At 39.1% G+C, this 27670-nt stretch overlaps 1 protein-coding gene across 1 annotated transcript in view; it reads left to right on the forward strand.

Moving 5' to 3' along the window:
* The window catches only part of ARHGAP31 (Rho GTPase activating protein 31), a 119889-nt gene that overhangs the window by 84447 nt on the left and 7772 nt on the right, over positions 1–27670 (forward strand). The window contains exons 4-10 of the mRNA XM_081950739.1: positions 3476–3558; positions 7031–7138; positions 11909–12054; positions 15554–15752; positions 18396–18520; positions 19542–19601; positions 23515–24135. Of these exons, the coding sequence (XP_081806865.1) occupies positions 3476–3558; positions 7031–7138; positions 11909–12054; positions 15554–15752; positions 18396–18520; positions 19542–19601; positions 23515–24135 (1342 nt within the window). The remainder of the gene's footprint in view (positions 1–3475; positions 3559–7030; positions 7139–11908; positions 12055–15553; positions 15753–18395; positions 18521–19541; positions 19602–23514; positions 24136–27670) is intronic.

Genomic DNA, 27670 nt, shown 5'->3' on the forward strand with positions numbered 1-27670 from the left:
AAACATGGAGGCTGATTGGAAAGATGGTTTATTGAGGGACAGGACCACATGGGTTTAAAATCCTGGTCACCTGAATACAGAGTGGAGTGTGAGAAGTATTTATATCCTCCCTTGGGTTTTGAACTTGAGCTTCCTATTCCTGTGCAAGAATATGTATTCTATTGGCTGTAGTCAGACTCCCATGTTGAGTCATGTTTGTCTGAATCAAGTGTGGTTGAACCCTGAGCTGATGTAATGTCCCCAGGTGATTTTGCAATGCAGTGAGCCCTGCTGCTAGATAATCCTATAATGTCCTGGAGGGTCATATCTTAATCCCATCACCCTGGAGGTGAAGGTTTTTTGTTTTGTAGATAGCTTGGCCCAGTCCTTCTCAATGGGCACCAAATATCTGCTGGAGGCAGGGAATTGAAGCTCTGAGTTTCTGTCTCCCTTAAGATTTCTATTTCTCTTTTAGGGGAAATATTCTGCCTTTTTAATATTTTCTACAGTATTTCATTCTTCTAGGACAGGGGTGGGTGCTAACTTTCTATACTATATTTATATAGATCTTTACATTTCTCCCCATTAAATTGCATTCCATTCATTCATAATGCTGTCCCATAGGTAAGCTTTCTCTCTTTTAAGGGACCATATATCATAGTTTAACTAACAAGAGGTGTACATGGCATACATTTGCCTCTTTGCTGTTCTGTCAATCAAGTTTTAAGATTTCTCAAGATTAGTTCCTCCGCCTCATAAAACACTGTCTACAAAAGTGTATATGTGTGTGTGTCTATGTGTATGTATATATGTATGTATGTATGTATGTATGTATGTATGTATGTATGTAAACAGTGTTTTATATATAGTGACATATATATAGCCACAGTGACATATATATAGTCACAGTACAGAGGCTAGAAACAAAGGTTCAACACTTACTATCAATGCGGTAGCCCTTCATTTAAAAAGTTGCCTTCAGCCTGATCTACCTATTATCTGCCACAATCAGATAATATTATGGCATTGTAATGGTCTTAGCTGAATTGCTATTCATCTCTTATTCTGCCTATAAAGTGGGATCAAACAGTATGGACTTTACTTATTGTGCTCCTGTGAGAACAATATGAAAGCTTTGATACCTTAAATAATTAATTTTATGGTCCTTTGGTGCAAGCAGAATAGACTAGCTCTTGTCAGATTTTATACTTACATTCCTAAGGTGCTCATTATTGTATGTATATACAATATAATGCAGTGCAAACCATACAACAACCTCTATGCAGGCACTTAATTATGATAGTTAATGTTTAATGCAGCATAGTCTTATGTTCCCACATGGCCCAGCACTCTTTAATGGATTGCTCTTTCAAAATACAGGTAATAGGAATGCCAAAGTTTTTTCTTTCTGCAATGCGTCTAAAATAATGCATTTCTTTTTGATGGTGATTTTTCCCCTTCTTCCTGGTCTTTTAAATAGATATGTCAGAATTTAAAAATGAAACAAATTTTTAAAGAGCTTATCTCAGGAAACAAAATTCTAGACCAGTGATGGCGAACCGTTTCGGCACAAGTGCTGAAAAGGGAGCGTACACACTCGTCTGGGCTGCAACCTGGAAGAGGAGGTGCCCAGGGTGCATGCGCGTGTCCAAAAATGAACTTCTGGTTTCTGGCACACGCATGTGCGCCAGCCAGCTAGTCTTCTGAGTTTCTGGTGTGCATGCACGGGCAACAGTCAGCTGGCTGGCACATGCTTATGCAGGAAAATGGAAGACCAGCTCTTCCAGTTTCCAGCACTGCTGCATGCACAAAGGCCAGCTGGTTATCACCCGTGCATGCATGCCAGAAACCTGGAAGATGAATGAGTGACACCGTGTGTGCCAGGTGACATGGCTCTGCATGCCACTTTGGGCACACGTGCCATAGGTTCGCCATCACGGTTCTAGACTGAACCGTCTATTTCTGGTTAGCCTATTCCTAATTCGAAGGGCTTTGAAGGAGTTTCAGTTTAAGCAGCCGTCATCTTCCTCTATTCTTATCGATACAGATGTTGGTGAATCATTGATCTTTAGTCAAATGTTGCACTACTGTCTTATAATTAAAGTTCTAATTTGGTAGGCGAAATTAATGAGGAACCCCAAAATATTTGTCTGCAACAGAATGGGGGAAGGTCACACCCAAGCACCCAAGTTGCATACGACCTATAATCACAGACAGTCCAAATAAAAAGCAGAATTGCATCTCTTCAGGAATGGCTGCGTTCTGATTGTTTATGAATATGCATTTTCTTCTCTCAGGAAGCCTGCCACAAAGTACAACTTTAAGCCAAACTTACACCTTCTTTTAAATGCAAATAGCACCTGCAGGGAGAATTGGTAATTATCTCCTGTGAACAAAGATCATGAGCAGAGGTGGAAAAACCCCAGTTTGAAATGGTTATATTAGTGATAGGAACAGATTCCTCACAGGAGCCCAAAGATGACATTTCTGTTCAGTTCTTGAAGGTCATATCCTGTACATGTAGAAGATTCATTTCCAGTCTTTGACATATCCAGATAATAATAAGAGAGCCAATTCAAGTTGTTATAGACAAATTGACAAATAAACCTACTCTGAAGCTGTTTTATTTGTCCTACTACAGCATATCCAGTATTTTTTTTTAAATACTTTCTAGCCAACATTGTAGTGGGACGTGATGGCTCAGTGGCTAAGATGCTGAGCTTGTCGATCAGAAGGTCAGGAGTTCAGCGGTTCGAATCCCTAGCGCTGCGTAATGGAGTGAGCTCCCGTTACTTGCCCCAGCATGTCAAAAATGCAAGTAGAAAAATAAAGACCACCTGGGAAGGTAACAGTGCTCCATTTAGTCATGCCAGCCACATGACCACGGACACATCTTTGGACAACCCTGGCTCTTTGGCTTAGAAACGGAGATAAGTACTGCCCCCTAGAGCCGGAAACAACTAGTACACATATGCAGGGGAACCTTTACCTTTACCTTAGCCAGCATTGTGTTCAGTGGTCCCATGTAACCTGGAAAGTGCCATTTTATGGAGAAAACTGATTGAAGTGGTGACTTCTTTGGCATTCATAATGTGATCATGAGGAAAACAATGTCCTTCCCTAATATACTAATTGATATGTCACCACTGAATTGAAAATTTTGTATAGTACTTGTGACAAATAGTTCTTGGCAGGTCTATTTTTTGTGCAATTTCTTAATCTCCTTGTAAGCTAATGATCAACATCACAATCCATTTTTTTTAATTCCCCAAATGTCATTATTTCCTAATACATATTTCAATTATTTTACTGTCACAACTTGATGGAAGGCTGCTGCTGGTTTTCCTTGGTTTTTGTAGACATCATTATTTCCATGTCTGTTTATTTTGTGCATCAGTTTGGTAACGATATTGTGGACGACATTGTTTTTGCCTTTAAGAAATAGTTGTGAACTAACTGAATACTTTTTGATTTCTTTTTGTAGATACCTTTTCAGGAAGCAGCCTCGTGCCTCTCTGAGAAAGAGCAGTTGGCCCAGATTCATAATGTTATCCAGGAACTTCCACCCTCACATTATAGGTAAAAGAGAAAATTAGTAGTTATTGTGGGTTGCAGGCAGATAAAATCAGAAAAACATCCTTTATGCTGAGATTGCTCTGTTTTTAACTAGTTAAAAGACTGGATAGTCCACTAATAGTCTACTAATCAAACAATTGCTCAACAACTTAGCTATATTTCTTTCAATATATTTTAAATGAAACAGACAGGATGTTATATTATCAGGACTAATCATCTGGGTGAGATCATCCGTGGGTGAGATCATCCGTGGTTTTGGGGTTGAGTACCATCTTTACGCTGATGATACTCAGCTGTATATTTCAACCCCAAACCACCCCAACGAGGCTGTCGAAGTGATGTCCCGGTGTTTGGAAGCCGTCGGGGTCTGGATGGGGGACAACAGACTCAAACTCAACCCCTCTAAGACCGAGTGGCTGTGGTTACCGGCACCTCGGTTCAGCCAGCTGACTCCATCGCTGGCCATAGGGGGCGAACAATTGTCCCCTGTGGAGCGGGCGCGCAATTTGGGCGTCCTCCTTGATGCCCGGCTGTCAATGGAGGACCATGTGGCAGCCGTGGCAAGGGGGGCGTTCCACCAGGTTCGCCTGGTGCGCCAATTGCGCCCCCTACTGGACCGGAGTGCCCTGCGCACGGTCACTCATGCTCTGGTGACGTCTCGCCTGGACTACTGCAATGCCCTCTACATGGGGCTTCCCTTGGGACGCATCCGGAGACTGCAGCTAGTTCAGAACGCAGCCGCGCGGGTTATTATGGGAAGTACACGTTACTCCCACGTAACACCTCTCCTGCGCGAGCTGCACTGGCTACCTGTGGCCTTTCGGGTGCGTTTCAAGGTATTGATTACCATCTTTAAAGCGCTCCATGGCAGAGGACCTAGTTACCTGCAGGATCGCATCCTACCACACACGTCCCTGCGACCTATCCACTCACACAGAGAGGGGCTCCTCCTGGTGCCATCTGCTAGTCAATGCCAGCGGGCGACACCTAGGAGTAGATCCTTCTCTGTGATGGGCCCAACCCTCTGGAATGACCTCCCCCCAGACATTCGAACTACCACCGACCTCCGTTCCTTCCGGCAAAGGTTAAAGACTCACCTGTTTCAATCAGCTGGCCTGGCACTTTCTTAGTTTTACCTCCCAGGGATTTATTTTACTTTAGGGTTTGGGGTTTTAATTGTGATGTTTTAAGATTAGAATTATTTATTTCTTAGTACAGCCTATTTCCCCCTCCAAATGTATCTTAAATGTAGTTTAAATGTATTTAATTATTATGAATGATTTTATTATATTGACTGTACACCGCCCCGAGTCCCTTTTTGGGAGAGGGGCGGTCTAAAAATCTAAGAAATAAATAAAAAAAATAAAAATCTCTGTTTCCCACCTATCCAAATCATCTTTTTCCCAGCCACTTCTTCCAGTGCTTTTGTTTCATGGTTACTCATCTATTACTGAAGTTTATTACTGTATTCAGGTCTCTATCACAACATTTTGAAATTCCAGGAAGTCAATTAAAATATTTTCAATCATAAAACGCTTTTTGTTTTGAGTCTCTGCTGCATAAGCATAGCTGTAGATAACTGCACAACCAGCTGGCTCCTCTGTCACATGTACCTTCAAGATAATTCAGATGAGGTTTTACATAGCTCAGGTTAAATCTATTTTGTGTTTTCTCCTCATTCGGTTTCAGATGTTCAGTGGGAGGAAACATTGTGGGTTTGTAAGGTCCCAATGCCCCCCAGTAGAGATAAGTAAGAGTAAGAAGAAGAAGAAAACAAATATTTCAATGAAAGGGGTGTGTGTAAGTAGTTAACCAGTGCATTAGTAGGTAAGGTAGTAGGCCACAATGTGGATTTGTGCTGCAACCTTCAAACACAATTGGAAATTGTGTTAAATTTGTAATTTTTAATGTGACATAAGATGTGACATAAGATGGGAAATATGATTATGGACAGTGATCATATTAGCTGAAATTTATTAAAAATTCTTAATAAAAAATAATGAAAATGTAGTATCTATTCTTAAACTTTACTTTGACCGCTTTCACTTTTTAGATAGAATATAGATCCTAGCAAACCACTCAAAGGCCAGTATAACTAAGACAATATCTACATTTATTGGTGACTGGAAATCCTTTGTGGACTTTTTGCATTTTAAAAAAGTCTGAACTTATGATTTGTGGCTTTGATGATTAGACACTAGAAATTATAGAAAGAAGGGAGTCACAATGTAAAGTCAATTTATAACTATACTTGTAACTGCTATTAAGAAGATTTACTCACATATTTATTATTAATGAAATTTGTATATTCATCCGTCTCACCAAAATTTGTATACTCACCCATCTTACTCTGGGTGGCACACAATTGAATAAAAACCACAGATATAAAAATATACATTAAGAAATAAATAGTATAAAATTAACAAATGTACAAACCCTTAGGTGAAGAGAGGATAACAATAGCTGCCTCAACAATAGAGCCATCTAAGCAGATTAACTGGAGCCCCAGGCCTTATAACATAAGCAATTTGAAGGATCTTTCATAATATCAAAAAGGATGGAGCTAATCTAATTTTGGAATGCAGAGCAGGAGAAAAAGTCCCATAACGTAGATGCCACTTCTGTATATTAGTTTTCTTTCTATTCTATTTTTCTGCTTTTTTTCCTTTTGCACCTTTAGTTTTTTTTTCTTCATTTTTCTCTTTTATTTTTATTTTTTTGCTTTAGTTTAGTTTGTAATAATAAGACTAGTACAAACTAAACTAGAGCAAAAAATAAATAAAAGAGCAAAAGAGAAAAATGAAGAAAAAACTAAAGGTGCAAAAAAGAAAAAAAGCAGAAAAATAGAACAGAAAGAAAAGTTTGTACTAGTATTATTCTTAAGAGGGATGCAGTGGCTCAGTGGCTAAGATGATCTGAAGGTCAAGCAGAAGGTCGGCAGTTCAGCGTTTGGAATCCCTAGTGCCGTGTGTAATGGAGTGAGCTCCCATTACTTGTCCCAACTTCTGCCAATCTCGTAGTTCGAAAGCACGTAAAAAATTCAAGTAGAAAAATGGGGACCACCTTGGTGGGAAGGTAACAGCGCTCCATGCGCCTTCGGCGTTTAGTCATGCCGGCCACATGACTATGGAGACTTCTTCAGACAGTGCCGGCTCTTTGGCTTTGACATGGAGATTAGCACAGCCCCTTTACCTTTAGTTTTATTCTTGTGTTTAAAAATGTCAATATTTTTTTAAAAAAATTCTCTAGCTGTTAACCTTAGCTACAAAATGATTGCACATTCAATCCCAATCCTGCTTAGTTTACATTGTTACCTTAAAATATGCTTAATAATTGGCAATCGGTACAGATTTTAGTTTAGGCATTAGCATTGTGCTACTGCGTGTTACATCAATTGTACCTGTTCCAGATGGCCCCATGTCCACATTGCAATAGTCATATTTGTTCTTGGTTTGTCTTGATTACTTTATTTCAGGACCTTGGAATACTTAAGCAAGCACCTGGCACTTCTGGCATCCTTCAGCAGCATGACCAACATGCACACCAAAAACCTGGCTTTAGTGTGGGCACCTAATCTCCTTAGGTATGATAAATACACTTACTCTTTTTCTTTATCTTAAAGGCAATACTGAGAAAGCTAATGGAAATGTATAGTAGAGGTGCTCATCAGAACTTTGTGGACAAATCTAGCTGTGGGGGAGAAGCATACATTCAAATATGATTGTGGAGATGAATCACAGCAATTTGTTTTTTGTTTTCCCATTTTCATAAAAACTGATGTGGTGTTCCTATATAGCTCAGTGACCCGTTTTCTTGGAAAAAGTAAAGGGAGTACCTGAAAAAGTTGCAAATCTCAAAAATTATAAAATGTGCATTTTAATAAAATATTCAATCAAGAGTTCATGTAAACTTTAGATAGATAGATAGATAGATAGATAGATAGATAGATAGATGGATGGATGGATGGATGGATGGATGGATGGATGGATGGATGGATAGAGAGATAGATAGAGAGATAGAGAGATACAGAGACGGAGACACAGAGAGAGGGGGGGAGGAGACCAAAAGTAAAAACAGTGGTGTGAAGTTGAATTATCTGATCAAATAGGACAGTGGTTCTCAACCTGTGGTCCGCGGACGTCTGGGTGGTGCTACGATTTCATCACAGGCTTGAAGAAATGTTATGATTTAAATCTTGAGTTACGTTTTGGGCTTCCATGGCCACAAAAGGTATTTAAAGGGGATCTGTGGTGAAGTGAAGGTTGAGAACCACTGATATAGGCCATGACTGGAGAAGGGAACCAAGCCTGTTTTTTGAGCTTTTCTCAAAGTATAGTAAAATGATTGCTGAAAAATTGGCTATAGCAGGGATGCCAAACTTGATTTCATTGAGGGCTGCATCAGGTTTGTGTTTGACCTTGGGGGGGATGGAGGCGTGGCCAGGGTGGGCATGGCCTGCTTGACATCACTCGTATTGGGAGTGTCTGTGGCAGCCTGACCACCCTGCCAACGAAGATGGGCTCCCGAGCTCTGTTTTTGGCTGTAACTGCCTCCTGCAACCCCTCCCGAGCTCTGCTTTTACTGGCAGGGGCACTGTAGGCCGGTCCTTCACTGTTTCCAGGGTGGCCCTACGGGCCAGATCTAAGCACCACATGGGTCAGTTCTGGCCCATGGCCCTTAAGTTTGATACCCCTGGGCTGTATATAGTTCCACAGTATTTTTCAATAGGACATGAAAATGGTGTTGCAACTCCTAAAATAGGCTTTGTAGAGATTAAAACAAAAATAAAAAGCTCATCCCCTCTAAATTAGGAAAGAAACTGCAAAATCCCAACGCTGTTTATGTGCTTGCTGTAACCAAGCCCATTTGTCAGATGCATCTGGTGTCCTCATTGCAAGGCACAAGAAGAGTGGGGAAAAACACACACACACACATACTTTTTACTGAAGTTTCTAGTATTAGATGGCGCAATGATTCATAAAGTGTATTGGAGATATCTGACACAGTACTTCTCCAAGCAGCACTACACTGATATGAATTTGATTATGGAAGCACTAGTGCACAGGTCCATTTGTTTCATGCAATTTTGGAAACATAAGTTTCTCATTAGACTTTTCCATTGTGAGCATGCAGCAAAACACTGCATGTGATCTACTAGTAACAATGAGTTTGTTCAAGGATACCAGTCTGGTCAACAAGAGGCTGAGGGTTTGAGCGTCAGAAAATACAGGGCAAAACTTGTCCCCATCTTTGCAGTTCTTGAACTGCTCCAAAATTTAATTTTGTCTCCTGCATAGTCCATCTTTTTTCTTTGGGGGAGGGGGTGGTTTGGAGGTGGTAGAAGCTACACTTATTTATATAAGTATGGATCCCCAGGGAAAATGAAAAGTAGCTGTACCTCCCTTACAAGGCTATCCTGTTGAAGGAATCCGTTCTGAGTTTTATCTAGCACTTCAGCCATTAGCTTTACAAAGGATTGTGTTGCCCAGAGATAATTTCTTCAGCAACACTTTGGCATGTCAAGATAAGAAAGTATTTCTACTTTTTGGATAGGTGGGTGAAGCTGGAGTTGGAAGGAGAGATTGTTTGGGCCAAAACATTGATGTGATGAAAAACACAAAGCAGACTTTCTTTTCTTTTCTTTTTTAAAAAAAAGCCAAACTCACAAAATCCATCAAGTTGAATTGTTTTCTGATGTTTTCCCCTCCTTTCCCACTTGATGCTTTGAAGTGATGGTTCCACTCAGAGATAACTTAAATCCTGTGGATTAACTTGGACTGCAGTAGCCCCAGCTCTAAGCAGAATTGCTACACCAGTGAGCAGGATGTTGCCTAGAAAATGGCTCCTATGCCTCTTAGGAGGGGTTGTTGAGATCTGTTGTTGTAATTAGGCAGAGTTCTGAAGTTCCTGGGGCATCCTTCCTTGCATCTTTAATAATCTGGTGTAGTAGAGGGAGTCTTGCTGTAATGCTATATCTTGTATTCATATGAAAGTGCTTGCTATGCACTTTAAGGCTCTTGTCTTCACTCTTTGCTGTACAGAAATGGGACATAAATTTCTGCCACTAGGCAACAGATTTAAAGTAGCTCAGCTCAGATAAGAATTTCATAACAGAATGTTCTTTGAAGTAATCTGAAACAATCCTTGCTTGTGTGTGCTGTTTATTTTTGCTGACATAATATTGTTGGCTGCGATATGTTTCATGTTTGATTATGTCTCGTGCTATTTTATTTGTCTGGTCTGCCATAAAACAAGGCTGCCCTGTTGATTTATAGCATTTCATCTTCCCCTTCTTTTAGGAAGCTGAAATGACAACCAAGCATTCCCCTCCTCCGCCCATTTCATCTCATGCAACAATACTGAATGTTCATGCTTTAGTTTGGCCAGCTTAAAAATGCTAAACAGGATCAGCTGGAGTAAGGAGTCTGATGAGATGGAAAATGCTTCTTTCATAACTGATATTTGCTTTAGACCAGGGGTGTCAAACACACATCCACACGGCGGCATCACATGACATATCGGGACTATTTCCCCCCTCTGCTAAAATGGGCATGGCAAGGCATTTGACTCATCCGGCCTGTGGGCCAGGAGTTTGGCAGCCCTGTTTTAAAGCAAATATCAGTTATGAAAGAAGCATTTTCCATCTCACCAGACTCCTTACTCCAGTTGATCTTTCCTTTAGAAGGAAAACAGCTATAATCATCATTATCCTTGACATGCCCCCAGCTCCAGCTGATATTAATTGCCCCTTTAAGAAAAGACCGTCCATTAGATATTATGTTAAAGATATTTCATCTGGAGAAATCTTTGCTAGCATTAGAATAGGTATGGTAGGCTTCTTTCTGAAGGGAGCTTTCACATAGAGCTCCCTGTTCCTAATCTGATATTCTAATCATTGAACCATATCGACTGACTGTCTTCCCAGGTTTAAGAAGTTATGGGTGTTGAAGGCTACACATCTGAAGGATACTGTTCAGGGGAAGGATTATTAAAACTGCCATTGCAACGTTTGATAAAAGCCAGTGAAATCAATGGGAGTTTTTGTCACATTCTTTCAAACCCTGACTTAATGAGATCTAGGGAAGGAGCTTGTTATATTGTACTTCATCTTTGTTCATAAATTTTGGTCTTCCTTCTATAAAAGCTTAGCAAAGACATTTCGCTAACTAAGCAAATCAATACACTAATCCATGTACAGAAAACCCCATCTGGATAATTGAGTCTCTTTTAATGGGATGACTATTCTTGAAATTACTTTTAGCTTACACAAGGATTGTTCTTGCACCAGGATTGTTCTGAGGTGCAAGTTCCACTCATGAAACTGTTCTTCTCAGTTACGATCTGTGATTCATTTTAATTCTTCCCTTGCTGTCTTTCTAAAAATTTATATTTTGATTCCACCATAAGTTGATTATTACCATTTGTTTCTCGTAAAAGAGTAATAAAGAATTATGAGCTGAATATACCCTGTGGAAGTTCTCTTTGAAGATGTTTCCCCAGATTCAGACTCTTCTTTCTTTCTGAAAAGGGGAGGAAATGTTCATTGAAAGACACACTGCAGTGTTTAATGATTGCCTGTAGATTTTTGCTGCATCTTTGAAGAGTTCATGGCTCTCCAAGGCTTTGAAGGATCTCTATAAAGAGTTGTCCCCATTGTACAATATTTAAGTTTCAAAGCAGACTTGATGAACTCTAGTAGAGGATGTCTTAATACCCAATTGCTCTGGTTTCTGAGAAGGGAGAAGAATTTGGGAGAATTAAATGAACATAGAATAGTCTATGTGTGAACACCATGGTTCTAAGGCCAAATCATTTCTTTGCTTTTGCTTAGCTCTGTTGGTGTTGATGTATAGTGCCCCCTTCGTATCATGGCATTCCTAAAACATTTGTCTGCAGACCATTTGAAACCGATTGTCTACCCTGACTGTATTTTGAAGTGAGCAGTGCAAGTTCTGTGTGATTGGCTCTATTTTGCTACCCAACAGCATGTTGGTATTGATGAAAATAGAATGGTACTTTGGACTAATATTCTCTTTCCATAAGCTGACTATGGTATGGGTTTTATTTTAAAACTTTTATAGAAAGGGGACCATGCCATTTAAAATGTACTTCATGTAACTCTTGTAATGTGTATAGTAGATTTATGCATGTCTGTACTGTAGGTGAGGAGTCACGAAATGAATGCAAAACCAAAAGGTTTATAGGTAGGATGTGGGTCAATTTATGCTGCTATTACAGTGGTTTTTTTGCTGTAAATTTGCAGACATGGCTTATTAGTTCTCTTGTTCACAAGCAGTGCCTCGGTGGTGTGATGTTTCGTTGTTCTTCCCACTGCTTCTCTGATTATGCTTAGATCAAAGGAGATTGAGGCGGAGGGCTGCAATGGAAATGCAGCTTTTTTGGAAGTGCGAGTCCAACAGTTGGTGATAGAGTTCATATTGAACCATGTGGATGAGATCTTCAGTGACAACGTTTGTATCAGGCCAAAGGATAATGAAGGTAACTCCTCCTCAACTATTTTCTTTTATGTTAGCAGTGACCATTTCCAAATGTATCCTGACCTCTTTTGGCCAATAAACGCAGTTCTTCCCAGCACATAACCTATTTACATTACTTTTAGTATTTAGGTCTGAATCCCAACTCTATTGAAAAAAGAAAACAGAAGAAGGAAATGAAGGGCATCTATATGTTTTTTTTAAAAAAAAAAAAAATAGAATCCGGCCTTGGATTATTTTGATGTGACTAATATAAAGCCTGACTAATAGTGAACAAAGGGACACGGTGGCTCAGTGGCTAAGACACTGAGCTTGTCAATCAGAAAGGTTAGCAGTTTGGTGGTTTGAATGCCTAGCGCCGTGTAATGGAGTGAGTTCCCATTACTTGTCCCAGCTTCTGCCAACCTAGCAGTTCGAAAGCATGTAAAAATGCAAGTAGAAAAATAGGGACCACCTTTGGCATTCCATGCACCTTCAGCATTTAGTCACGCCAGCCACATGACCATGGAGACGTCTTCAGACAGTGCTGGCTCTTCGGCGTAGAAATGGAATGAGCACTGCCCCCTAGAGTCAGAAACAACTAGCATGTATGTGTGAGGGAAAACTTTTCCTTTACCTAATAGTGGATAAAAGTCTGCTATCTCAATTTGTACAGGTAGTCGATGTACGACCACAATTGAGCCCAAAATTAATGTTGCTTAAGTGAGAAAGTTTTTAAGTGAGTTTTGTCTATTTTATGACTTTTCTTGCCACATTTACTAAGCAAATCGTTGCAGTTGTTAAATTAGTAACACAACTGTTAAGTGAATCTGGTTTTCGCAGTGACTTGTCAGAAGGTCACAAAAGGGGATCGATCACATGACCCAGGGACACTGCAGCTGTCATAAATATGAACCAGTTGTCAAGCATCCGAATGCAACTCACATGACCATGGGGATATTGCAACAGTCATAAGTGTGAAAAATGGTCATTAGTCACTTTTTTCAGTGCCGTTATAACTTCAAATGGACATTAAATGAACTGTTGTAAATTGAAGATTACCTGTAATTTTTTTTTATCCTTTAAGGCTTTTTAAAATTTCTTTCAGAACCTTTAGTAGGTTTGGGAAGATGCAGCCTTACCAAACCTTTAATTTATGCACACAAGGAATAAAGATATAAAATCAGAGGTGGTATTCAGCAGGTTCTGATCAATTCTGGAGAACCAGTAGGAGAAATTTTGAGCAGTTCCTAGAACCAGTAAATACAACCTCCGACTGGCCCCACTCCCATCTATTCTCTGCCTCCCAAGTCCCAGCTGATTGGGAGGGAATGGGGATTTTGCAGTAACCTTCCCCCAGGAGTGGGAAGGGAATGGAGATTTTACAGTATCCTTCCCATGCTACGTCCACCAAGCCACGCCCACAGAACTGGTAGTAAAAAAAAATTGAAACCCACCACTGCATAAAATCCTCAGTTCACATTGGAACAAAAGTTACAAAGTTTCTCATTCATTGAAGACTGAATTGTGGGGATCTAGTAAGAAGTCTCAGCTTTATTTCCTTTTGTTGCTCATTCCTCTTGTTCTTGCAAACTGATTAATTGAAAAAGCAAAAAAAGGAAGCATAGAAAAGAGAATTAACAGCCAGGAGATCTTTGCCCTCATGATTGACCTAATGTTGTTACAGTAACTTATCACACCAAAAAGTTATAGGAAAAGTCCTGAGATACGTTATATGTTAATAATTCAGCATTTTAATGGGATAGTGGGCACATTTGAATATTAGACAATATTGCCATCACTAAAATTACTTTCATGTAATTTCTCCATCCACAAATTGATGCTAAGGATGGGTATATTACAGTCAGGCATAACGTTTCCATTTAATAGAAGTCAGTGAAACTGGAGAGGTTGTTCCTGAGATCACCAGTATCTCAAATGTTCTCTGATTATTTTGTCTTGTTCCTGAGCATGTGGGTATATTTCCAAATAAACCACCAAGTTGCCAACTCCACACTTATTTTTGCTAAGATTCTTGGGGAAAAAGAAATGATATTAGCAGCTGGCACCTTGATTTTTACTGTGTCAGTTTCTGACACATCAGGTTTTGGATTAAAAAAGTCTTAAAAACAACAGCAACAAGTGAAGTATGGCAAGGAGTATGTGCCAAGAAAGTTGTTTGCAAAGACATTACTACCCAGGGATGTTATATATCCCATCCTTGTGCTGTTTCACTAGTTAGAACAGCCATCATGCTGAAAAATCAATTTAGCTGTTGTTCTGTCCCATAACAATCTTCGAAAAGAAAAACGTGTAAATAGCATGGTCTCATAAGTTGCAGCTGTCGGCTGGACAGGCTGCTTTAAATTGTTCCTTTCTGGCAGCTGTTAATGGGAAAACATTCAGTTAAGGGATTATTTTCACCACATATCATGAATAGTACTCAATAAAAGTTGCAGACCTGTTATAAGAATTTCCTAGGCTCCCTTATAAACTGTTCCATATAAATGGGGTACAACATGATAAAGGCTTTCAGAAGAGACCATTTTCATGGTTTCTATATAATAATGTTTAAAACAAGATCAAAATATTTAAAATTAAATGCAAAGTCCATTATTCAAATTGTATAATAACACAATCATGACTTCCCCACCCCTTTCCCCTTTCCATTCAGGTATATTCTACTTCACTTCTGTTTAATCTGTTGGGTTTGTCCTCTGTTTTATTATAAAGGGTGTTTGGAGGTGAGCTTTCTTTGCTATGGCTTTTCCAATAAATAAATAAAAACACAGATAATTAGAAGAAATACTAAAGTTGAAGCTTTTGAAGCTGGGAAAGCTGTCTTTAGCGATCAGGACTTCCTTTTTTCTTTCTTTTCCCCCCCTTTTTTTTGAGTTCCAGGGCTGTAACTTCCTACCTCCTTTTAACAATAGCAGTCAGTGTTGAATAGGAAAAACAGCAACGATATTCAGAACAAATCTCCAAAATAGTCTGGATGGGAGAGAAGTATTGCTTCATCTTCAAAACTAGAAAAAGAGCTTAGTCTTCCCAAAGTTCAGTACAAATAAACACCCTCATTTTCAGAAGATGCGTGCCAAGGCATTGTGGCATATGGCTGCTGACCAAGGAACTATTGGGGTAGAGGGCAGAGTGCTGAGTGACATTACTGGATAAGAAGTGCATTTGTTCAACAATCACATTTGCAAACAATTTCACTGGGAAGGTTTATTCATTAAAAGCATTGCTTGAGAGAGCTATTGCTTTTCCATTTCTCTCTGCCATTCCCACCTTCCATTCCATCCCCCCTCAAAAAAATAAGAAAAAAGGAAGTCCTGATGGCTAAAGACAGCTTTCCCAGCTTCAAAAGTGGCACTTTAGCATTTCTTCTAATTAGCTGTGTTTTTATTTATTTATTGGAAAAGCCATAACAAAGAAAGCTCACCTCCAAACAGACTTTATAATAAAATAGAGGACATCCCAAATTAGGCTAGATGTCTAATGTGTTTTTCCTTCATTTTTTCCAGAGAATAAACCTGTGATGAAGAGCCTAACTTTACCTTCCACTCCTCTGCCAATGAAGCTGGTAAGCTTGGAAGAAGCTCAGGCCCGAAGCCTCTCAGCCTGTCACCCTGCCCGCAAAGAGCGAAGGGAGAACAGTTTGCCAGAAATTGTTCCAGCCACTGGCTCCTTTTACCATACCGTCCTTGATCTACCAGACAGCAAGTAAGTTATTCCTTGTTATAGTACCTGAAAACCTAACACAAAAGATAAAAAGGCCTTGAAACATCTATAAATTTACCGTATTTTTGGAGTATAAGACACACCTTTGCCCCCCTAAAAGAGCGTGGAAATGTTGGTGCATCTTATACACCGAATACAGCCTTTTTTGACCTCCCAAAGTGCCGCCCCTGCATCCCATTTTTGTGAAAAACAGGCAAAAAATGGAGTCGTATTTGCCTTCCCCCAGCCCTCAGCAGCACTCTGCAGGCTTCAGCAGGGCTGGGGGAAGGCAAAAATGCCCCTGTTTTTATGAAAAACAGGCCATTTTTCGCAAAAACGAAGGCGTTTTTGCCTTCCCCCAGCCCTGCTGAAGCCTGCAGAGTGCTCCTGGGGACGGGGGAGGACAAAACCTTTTTTTCCCGAACTTACCTTTTCGTCTTATACACCGGTGCGTCTTATAGTCCCCAAATACAGTAATAAATAAACAAATATCACCCAATGGTCTACCATTGTCTAACTCAGAGTTCCCCAACATTTCTGGCTTTGCGGACCAGTGGTGGAGGGAGAGTGGATGGTTCCACATGAGCAGCTGGCAAGCAAAGATGTTCATAGCTCTTGCCACACAGGCAAATGAAGCCTATGCGCTTGCCCGCTACTTGCAGAAATGAAAATGTGCATGTGAGCATTTGCTGGCCATTTCTACCATTTCCGGTTGCAATTCCCTCACAGCCCAAAGGTTGGAGTCCCCTGGTCTAATCTGTCTTCTTTGGTACTCTGCGGCATCTTTAGAATAGAATAGAGTTGGAAGGGACCTTGGAGGTCTTCTAGTCCAGCCCCCTGCTTAAGCAGGAAACCCTACACCACTTCAGACAAATGGTTATCCAAACTTTTCTTTAAAACTTCCAGTGTTGGGGCATTCACAACTTCTGGAGGCAAGTTGTTCCACTGATTAATTGTTCTAACTGTCAGGGAACTTCTCCTCAGTTCTATGTTGCTTCTCTCCTTGATTATTTTCCAGCCATTGCTTCTTGTCCTGCCCTCAGGTGCCTTGGAGAATAGTTTGACTCCCTCTTCTTGGTGGCAGCCCCTGAGATATTGGAACACTGCTATCATGTCACCCCTAGTCCTTCTTTTCATCAAGCTAGACATACCCAGTTCCTGCAACCGTTCTTCATATGTTTTAGCCTCCAGTCCCCTAATTATCATTGTTGCTCTTCTCTGCACTATTTCTTGTTAGAAGCAATTAGTGTGCAGCCAATTTGCCCCAACTATAACAGTAGCTATGGTGCAGTTAAGCACTATAAGAGAAACCATCTTCGATAGCTTCCATGAATAAGCTTAGTGCAATTTTGGGGGAGGAACCATATTCCCCAGCACTGTATAGCTACATCAAAACTTGAAATATGTGTTTAAAATATATAAACTTTCCCCACTAATTCCTCAACGTCGCTGTGAGAAAGAGAACATTAAATCCCTGGTCAGTGTCAGTACCTCTAGTATCAGGCAGACAGATGGATACAGGAATAGTTTTTTCCGCTTTGCTTCATTTCAAATGTTTGATCAGCAGGAGTGGAATGCAAAGGCTTGAGGCACCTGTGATAAGACAGCCACCTACTGGTAACCTTCCCCAATTGCATTTGCAATATCTACCTTAATATTCATTCTATATTTGTGTAGCATATCCGATATACTAGAATCTAGTCACTTCCAGTTTGCTCGGAGGGTTGTTTTAAGCGCTCCGAAGGCATCAGGGAAGCCTCCAGACGGTCCCTGAAGCCTCCGGAGGGCCTCCGGGGGGCAGGGGGACTCTTTTCGCCCTCCCCAGGCTCCTATAAAGCCTCTGGAGCCTGGGGAGGGCGAAAAATGGCTTTTAAAAACGGTGAACTCAGCTGGCCAGCGCACGCATGCGCGCTGGCCAGCTGATAGGGTAGCGCATCGCGTGCCCTGACAAATGGCTCCGCGTGCCACCTGTGGCACGCATGCCATAGGTTCACCATCACTGTACTAGATTTACTCTTATGCATACTTGGATACCGCTGAAAGATGACAAAAGCTGTTATAATGTAAAGACTTATATTATTCAGCCACTATGGAATCATCATCAGTCCTGTTTAATACTTAAATTGCTGTTGGCATATGGCATTTACTCATGTTCCCATACTATAAATTAGGGCTTGAGCAGCCACATCTTTGTACAAGTAATAAATTCTGAATCCCATAAAGGATCTACATGAATGGCAGGCTGTACTGAACTCAGAGGCCTGAGGTCAACTGTTATTTTACCCATAATTTCATTGGGTGGAGTTGGCCAGTCATAAAAGGCCATTTCCCACATCATACATAATATAACATGTATAATTAGTGGGAAAGGGAAAGCAGTCATTTTCTGGGTCAAACTGTCTAGCCTCTTGGCTACTCTGATGGCAAGAGCCCTCTATGTTTCAAATCAAAACCTTCACACCATCTGCTACCTGATCTTTTTTTAGCTGGAGATGCTCAAGTCTTTCTTGGTTACAACTGTGAAAAGCGGTAAAATAAAGTCTGAGAGGAAATGAAGGCAAACAAACAGGACGCATTAAAAACACATATCGAACTTAACTGTTAAGCATTGTTACTTATTTACAGAACTTTGATTTTATCTTTCAGGAGAAAATTATCCACCAAGTCCAAGAAATGGAAGTCTATTTTTAATCTGGGCCGGTCAGGAACAGAAGCTAAAACTAAACTGAGCCGCAATGGAAGTGTGTTTGTTCGAGGACAAAAATTATCTGGTAAAGACTCTCTATGATCCTCATTAACATAGCTTCTCTTTCTCCCTTAGCTTGGCCTTGGCCAAAAGGAAAAAAAAAATACAGCCCAGCACTTTGCAAAAGATCATTCATGCTAATAAAGTAACAAGGATTAAAAGCCAGTATGAACGATGCTTGACAACAGCATGGGAGAGATTGCATATTTAACCTCTTACATCATGCCAAGTATCACTTCAGTAGGACAATAACAGGCAGTCATATCCCAAAGCCTATTAAATTCTTGCAGTGAATGCTGCCTATTATTTTACTGTGTTGAACATGCGTTTCTGAATTCACTGAATGCAAGCGCAGGCAGAGGTCAAGTGTACGTCTGCCCAAGCTGTTACTAAGAATATGCCTATGCCAGTCATTTTATTAAGGAGTCTTGGAACATGTGTCCATCTAATCTTGTCTGGGGTTTCTGATTAGAATCCTTATGAGATAATCAGTATCTTATTAAAGAAATGTCCTGGCTCCTTTCCAACAATCCTTGTAGAGCAAAGAAGATGCAATTACTAAGCGTAGCTTTTAATTCTTGAAAATATATATATTTATCACCAGATAAGTAGCTTACATGAAGGACAGGTGTCCAAACAGTTGTCACAATGAGGAAGGATGAAGAAAATAATCCAGCCCAACACTCTTCTTAGGGAGAAGTTAGTGGGCTCCTTGAATAAAGAACAACGCACAATTATTCATTGTTTATGAATAAGCAATTCAGAAAATCCTTGCAAAAATCATATCACTATTTTGGCAAATAAACACACTGAATAAAACTTGCTTTTTTCACTGTGCTAAAAAAAGTTAAGAAAGTATTGCACCTCTTATATCTTACTAGCTGGTAAACCTTAGTTTTAGCTGTAAATTAAAGAGAGAGTTGTATGTATTCTCAGGATATTAAATCTTTTTCTGCTTTGCAGCTGCACTTGTTAACAATTTTCATTTCTGTATAACTGCAGTGTGTGGTTATATTTCAAACATTTTACATCCTTTCCTTCTACAGAGAAAGCAACCATTCGACCAGCTAAAAGCATGGACTCACTTTGTTCACTTCCAGTAGAAGGTAAGACTTGGTCAGTGTGTATCAAATGTGGAAAAGTCAAAGATTTGCCCAGTCTTTGGGCATTTTTATATCAGAAGCTGAATTTGTGTAATTTTGATGGACGTTCTGGCTATCTGTTTATATTAATCTGTTTATTTACTCAAAATGTTTTATGGGGTTTAGGTATTTCATAACACCCAAAAGTACTTAGTACAGTCACTGGTCAGAGAATGTGCTGGAGTAGCCACTTGCCTTTCATCACCATCTTCTTTTTCTAGATGAACTCATGGTTCAAGAAAAAAAAAACCACCAAGACTTTCACTATGATATGAGTCAGCAGTGTGCAACTGTGTGCAGTGTGTGTGGCAGCAGCCAAAAAAGCTAATACAATCCTTGGTTGGATAAACAGAGGATAGAATCAAAATCAAGTGAAGTGTTAGTGCCACTTTATAAAGCCTTAGTAAGGTCACACTTGGAATACTACGTCCACTTTTGGTCACTACGTTACAAAAAAGATGTTGAGACTTTTTACAAAGTGCAAAGAAGAGCAACTAAGATGATTAAAAGCCTGGAGACTAAACATATGAAGAACGGTTGCAGGATTTGGGTATAGCTATTTTAGAGAAAAGAAGGACTAGGAGGAACGTAACAGCAGTATTCCAGTATTTGAGAGGTTGCCACAAAGAGGAAGGGGGGGGTCAACCAAAGCACCAGAGGGCAGGACAAGAAACAATGGATGAAAACTAATAAAGGAGAGGAGCAACCTGGAATTAAGGAGAAACTTCCTAACAGTGAGATTGCAATCAGAATTTGTGAGTGCTTATTCACTGGAGGTTTTTAAGACAGGACACTCACTTTTTTGAAATGGTATAGGATCTTCTGCTTGAGCTCCAAGGTCCCTTCCAGCTCTATTCTGATTGATTATTGTTTATGCAAAACTTCAGTTGCTTGAATAAGAGGAGTTTCTTTTAGGATACTCTACTCAACATTTTATGCAGTCTGGGAGATTTGTCAATCTTATGACAACTTTCCAGTCTGTTTGGTATCATCTAGCGCAGGCCATTTTCTCATTGTGGAATTTATGAGATTGTACAGTATAGGAATGGACTCTCCACAGTAATCCAAGCTTCGCAATCGCCTAGATTTCTGAGACACACTCTGTGTGGAACTGCTGTTGAAGATGGTTCAGAATTTGCAATCTGTGCCAAAGGCGGATACAAACTTATAGACTACAGTGCTTCATTAATGCAAGGCCACTTAGTATAAATTCTTAATGAGCTGCGCCAGTTGGCTCTGATCAACCCCAACTCAGAGGATTAAAATTTAATATATAAAGCTGCAAATGGTTTAGGATTTGGTTAACCTCTAGGAATGCCTGTCCCTTTATTTTTGTTTCTGTAACATTAAACATCAGAAATGCCCTGTTTTATGGATCATCCAATTACTAGAGGAAGGCTGCATTCATAGGAATTCCAACCACAACTGTGTAACTTATTTTTCCTTAGAAATTAGATTGTTGCCTGTGTTAAAATTACTGCAATTTGGGGTCTTGGATAAAGGAATTATTTTCTACCAAGCCTTTGCATTGTTTTTTTTTTTAATTAGAAAAAAAATGGACGAATGTCAAAATAGGCTATTTGATTACCGATATTGGGTCTATTTTGATCAACATGGGAACATTTTTCCAAAATGAAAAGTTAGCTATAAGAAATTATATTTAAAATTATAATTATATCAGTTTTCTGCATTTTTTGCTATACAATCTAGAGACAACCATTACTGTTATTATTGCTACTTCAGAAAAAAATGGTTTGTGGCAAGCTGTTGTATATCTGCTTTGCATCTACACTAGTATCCCTTATATCAACAAATATATTAAGATAAATGGATGGCTGCAGTTTATGGGGTAAGGGAGAAGCAGGAGGATTAGTGAGTGAGTTTTTTTCATATTTCTTCATCGGGGCGGGGGGCAGGATTCATCTTAACATATTCAGAGATGGAGAGGGAGACAGAAAGAATGACGGAATATTGCAAATATGGATTCAGAGAAAGGCTGAGGGAAAATATATACGCTTCTCTCATTTTCTTCCCTATTTCACCACCTCCTAAGCTTTGTATTTCATCCTGTCCATCTTTTAAAACAATTTTATGGCTGCTGCCTTTGGCTTAGAAAAAAGATAGAGAATAGAATCAAGATCACGTGAAGTGTTGATGCCGCTTTATAATGCCTTGGTGAGGCCACACTTGGAATACTGCATTCAGTTCTGGTCGCCACGATGTAAAAAAGATGTGGAGACTCTAGAAAGAGTGCAGAGAAGAGCAACAAAGATGATTAGGGGACTGGAGACTAAAACATATGAAGAACGGTTGCAGGAACTGGGTATGTTTAGCTTAAGAGAACGAAGGACTAGGGGAGACATGATAGCAGTGTTCCAATATCTCAGGGGTTGCCACAAAGAAGAGGGAGTCAAACTATTCTCCAAGGCACCTGAGGGTAGAACAAGAAGCAATGGGTGGAAACTAATCAAGGAGAGAAGCAACTTAGAACTGAGGAGAAATTTCCTGACAGTTAGAACAATTAATCAGTGGAACAGCTTGCCTCCAGAAGTTGTGAATGCCCCAACACTGGAAGTCTTTAAGAAGATGTTGGATAGCTATTTGTCTGAAACGGTATAGGGTTTCCTGCCTAGGCAGGGGGTTGGACTAGAAGACCTCCAAGGTTCCTTCCAACTCTACTATTGTATTGTAATTGAGGAGGAAGCAGAAAATACCCTCTTTACCCCAAGTTTCTCTTTTACTAAATATACTTTTTCCTATCACCATTTCCAAATAGACAGTAGATGGAATCCATGAGATACCAAAGCAGGTCCTGATGACTGCTTTTGAAATTATAGTTGTAAACTGGAGAGAGCTTAGAAATAAATTCAGTCAGTGATCTAACAGAAAATTGAATCATGTCTAGCATGTATTGTGCAAGGAAAAAGTGCTCTTTAAGTCAGCCTGATTTGTCCCTACTCTCAATAAAGTATTTACCATAGGATTACAGCATTTGTGGGGTGACACAGGTGACCAACCACACATCATAATTTCACAATGCAAACTTTGTCACTTATGTACTTGTGTTTGATACCTTGATGCAATTATGAAAGATCAGAATTCGCATCCTGGTATTGCAACACATTCTCATCATTTTTTCCTCATCGTAGTTTGTACCAGGTACTTACACAAAAAACATCCTAAAAGTTGGCTTTTGCTGGACCATCATAGCAATAGCACTTAGACTTATATACCGCTTCAAAGTGCTTTTACAGCCATCTCTAAGTGATTTACAGAGTCAGCATATTGTTCCCAACAATCCGTGTCTTCATTTTACTCACTTCGGAAGGATGGAAGGCTGAGTCAGCCTTGAGCTGGTGAGATTTGAACTGCCGAACTGCAGCTCGCAATCAGCTGAAGTAGCCTGCAGTACTGTACTCTAACCACAGTCCCACCTCTGGTCTTATAAAGATGGAACAGACTTTTGAAGGAAACATTATCTGGTCAAGTATTCAAACTAATCTAAGATGAATAACCATGCAATATAGTCCCCAGATAACATCCAGCTCTCCATGTTTATCCCAAGGTTCTGCCATGTTCTGTGGTGTTAATTTTACTCCGAAGCAGCAAAATAGTATCCATCTCTCCTTTATTAGTATCAATCTACAATTATTTGTTTTCTTTTAATGTCCCTTTAGATTCTTCTTTCCTCTCTCCATGAATATGATTGAATCACAGCATCACTAGACATGTGTCTGTGACCTTTAAAGAGTAAAACAAAAAATGAACAAATTAATCAATAAACAATGTATAATGCAGGATAAAAAAGAGTCTGACCATCTATGAGAGACCAGACTGCAACATTTATCTTTGTTTCCTTCCTTCCTTCCTTCTTTAGGAGAGGATGAAAAAGGTCATTTCAAGCGCACAATCGCGAGTGGAGGGTTTTTTGTTCCAATGATGAAACAGCGAGTGGGGGGACCTAGCAGCTCCTTTGACCTCAACAAGCAAGACACAGAGTGGGATCTCAAAGGTGCCATGAGAGGAGCTGAAGGAGGAGCAGAGGACAATGCAGAGAATCATATTCTATGGCCAACCCAAATGAAACCACTTCCTGAGCAACTGAAGGTATTCCGCCCCACCGAAGACCCTGAGAATGAGCAAACCTCCCCAAAGATATGCCGTATGTTCTATACTTCAAATGATGAGACATCCAATTTGGGATTCCATGGGACCCTATTCCCTCTGGAAGCCTCTCCCCGTCACCAACATAAAGCCTTGAATATCTCGGAGCCTTTTGCTGTCTCGGTGCCCCTTCGAGTATCTGCAGTCATCAGTATCAACAGTACACCTTGTCGGATGCCTGTCAAAGACAAAGCAGCTTTCTCTGGCCTTCAGGAATCTTCTTTTCTGGGAAAAGGAAGTGCTATGTCTTCAGTCCCTGAAGGTGACAACTGTGACCAATTAGAGCATGTCACAGTCAAGGAAGAAAAGAAGCCTGAGTCCACATCCATAACAGGTAAGAATAAGGATGGATGATGTTCCAGGAGATGTTGAACAGCTTATCTCTAGCCATGGCAAATTACCAACAGAAAGAGATTTGCAAATGTTGAGAACAACGTTTGGAAAGAGTTGTGCATCCTGACTTAGGAAAGGCTGTAGTAATTCGTTCACAAGAGACCTCCAACATGGGTAATAGAGAATAGTTGAAATATTGAGAGCATGTCATGGAGATTCTTGAAGAATATTTGACACATGCGTTTTTTTCACAACATTGCTTTTTTTTGGGGGGGGGGTGGAGCATGCAGTTGAAAATGCCAGTTTACCTGAATATCTATTGCTGTCCGTCCATTCCTTTTTTCTTTTTGCTAGTGAAGAAAGAAAATCTAGATATATTACAGTGATTTTTTTAAAAAAAAGTAAAACTGGCAAAAGGAAAGCTAATTAACAGAAAAAAACAATCCTTATAATTATCAATAGCAATTTAAAATTGATGTAATCTTTCAAGCTTATTAAATCACAGAGCAACACATTGTGACATCCTATCACTTTTATAATATAGAGATTTTCTTTTCAAAATAATAGATATAAATCTTACCGTGTTTCCCCGAAAATAAGACTGGTCTTATATTAATTTTTGCTCCAAAAGATGCATTAGGGCTTATTTTCTGGTTAGGTCCTATTTTGGGGGAAATACGGTACTAAATGCATCCATCTGGCTGACAATCTTAACTGGGGCTTATTTTGGGGGTAGGACTTATATTATGAGCATCCTGAAAAATCATGCTAGGACTTATTTTCCAATTAGGTCTTATTTTTGGGGAAACAAGATATATCCTGCCTCTGTTCTTTAAAGGTGAGGGTTTTTTATAAGAAAAGTGTTTGTGGGGGGGGGGTCCCCAGTTACATAAAATTGCTAAAAATATCCTGTGGAACAGAATGCCTTTAGGAACACATGGGTGACTTTGTATTGGAGATCACACAGCCTGAGGATGTTATGAAAACCTTGCCTGCAGTGATACAGCTGGAGTGATCTTTTTACTTAGTTATTAATGGAACAAAAGGGAAGTCTCGGTGGTAGGCTGAAATTTACTGTCAGACAAGTTATTACATGTAGTTGGAAGAACATGAAGACAAAAGCAAGTTTTAGAAAGGATCAATTGAGGCAGGAAAGCACCTGGAAGGAACAGCTTAAGCTTCCCAAACCTCCTTTCATTAAAATATAATAAAAAATCAGAGTACAGTATTTTATATGCCTATTTTATATACCTAGATTGCCTCTTAAAGCAGATTACTGCAATATCCTGAACATCTAGAGCAGATGCTGACAACACAGTGCCAGGGCATCTATTGCACTCTAAAATATCTATAATGGTTCCCAAAATAAATGACATGATATTTTTGAATAGTTAAATGGCCAGTTTTCAGAGATTCTGGTGTGAGAGCTCATTAAATTCTAGACTTCTTTTCTAGATGTCATAAGAACCCAACATGAGGTTGCAAAGATAATGAACTCATGAAAATTTAGGCATTAAAAATATTTGGGCCATAACTGAAGTTCTTATGTTAGCATTTACAGCTTTAAACTGTTGAAAACTACATATATTTAAAGATGTTGGGATATGAAGGATCATGCTAAATCATATACTCTAAATATGTAAAAGAACCCAGATTCAATATGTGCCACTTCGAGATAGAGATCTTTGCATCTTTCAAAAGACTTCCAACTTTTAGTCAGTGTGAAAAATACAGGAGGAGCCAGAATAATTATTGACAAATTGTAGTCAGTGTCGTGTAATTTGTAGACTGTTCAGATTAGGGGCATACTAATATATACCATAGAGAAGAAACCATGGCTTATTACATATAATTACGCTGCCAAACACATGTAGGGAGCATTGTTCATCTCACAGCTATATAACAGTTCAGGCACAATTGACTTCAAATTATCTGTCCTTAAGATAAACTCAAACTGAGAAGTGCATAAATCCAACAACAAAATTAAGATGGCCTCCATTCATAACCAGAATAGAAAATCATTTCCATTTTAAAAGTCTGTCTGTCTGTCTGTCTGTCTGTCTGTCTGTCTGTCTGTCTGTCTGTCTATCTATCTATCTATCTATCTATCTATCTATCTATCTATCTATCTATCTATCTATCTGCCTGGAATTTTCCTTTTCAATCTGTTTTTTCTTTCTCTTGATTTGTCCAAAGAATAAGCATGTTAAGCATAAATTGTACTTAATGCAATAGATTTCCATTTGTTCTTCTATGCAGATTCAGTTTGAAGAAAGCTGCCTGCTTAATTCACTAAATTCCGTAAATGCATGGACATTCATTGTTGTAGACATGTTAAATACTGCTACATTTTAAAAGAGTCAAAGTGTGTATTAACTTTGTGTTGAGGTGTAGCTAGACACTTCTCTGGGAAACTTGTGAGTGTAATAATTTGCATCTCCACAAGGTGGTTTTATTTCTTATTGTCACATGGGCCTTTAATTAACCTGTTGAAAGACTTTAACCACAGCTGATTTAGTTATCATGAAGAGGCCCTTTGATCTGTGAAGTTCAAACATATCCATTCATGACAATAAAATAGGGCTTCTATCCTTTTTTAAAAAAAAAAATAAAGTTTTACAAGGCATATAAAAAATAACACAGACTAATAAAGAATAGAAACAGTAAAAAATCAAAAAGAAAGAAAAAAGCAACAGGAGAGAAACAATAAAAAATAGAAGATTCCAATTTATTTGCACCAAATAGCAACATAATTGCAAAATTCATAATATTCCATAATTCACCAATCATTTCTCCATGATAGCATATGTCAAATGTTTCTACTTTTGAGTACAAGTAATCTCATTGCAATTGTTATATATAAAAACAAAGTTCCACAACCTTTTTTTCAAGCTGTTTGTCCATTAGTTCCCAAAAGAAAATTCTCTGATTTCAGTTGTACTTTAATCTTTTAATACTTTTGAATTAATCCATGTATTTGTAATCGATTTTTTTCCGCTTTCTTACATATCCACCAAACACGATAAAATGACCCTTCTTGTTTATATTTCCAACAAAAAATTTAAAAAATGTTTTAATATTCTAGATAATTTCTCTGTTGACAAATACAAATATTACATCATTTTGTAAAAAGTAGAAATGGAATGTAATGTAAATTTCAGTATATTTTCCATTGGTTTCTTTGTATCTTATAGCTCCCCCCTCTTTTTTACTCATTTGATTATACATTCATTTACTTGTTCTTCTACTGTCTTATATTTCAGAAAAAGTTTATGTATTTCAGCAATGACATGTCCATCAGTGAGTAGTACGGTTACTATTATGGGCTTCAGAAAATTTCAGTAAGAGACAGCAATGAGAGCTTTCTATAGCTTTCAGCCCAAATAGGGCTGTCCAGCAGTTTGAAGCTGTCATCTCAGTATGATGCCTTCAAAAAACACCAGAACTATTGTCGTATGCAGTCAGTTTCATATTAAGGAAGGTTGGTTTAGAATAAATTGACCTTTTAATTATACGGTTTCTTCATTTTCTTTTGA

This window comes from Natrix helvetica, assembly GCF_964273705.1.
Source record: "Natrix helvetica genome assembly, chromosome: 4".
NCBI classification, from domain to species: domain Eukaryota; kingdom Metazoa; phylum Chordata; class Lepidosauria; order Squamata; family Natricidae; genus Natrix; species Natrix helvetica.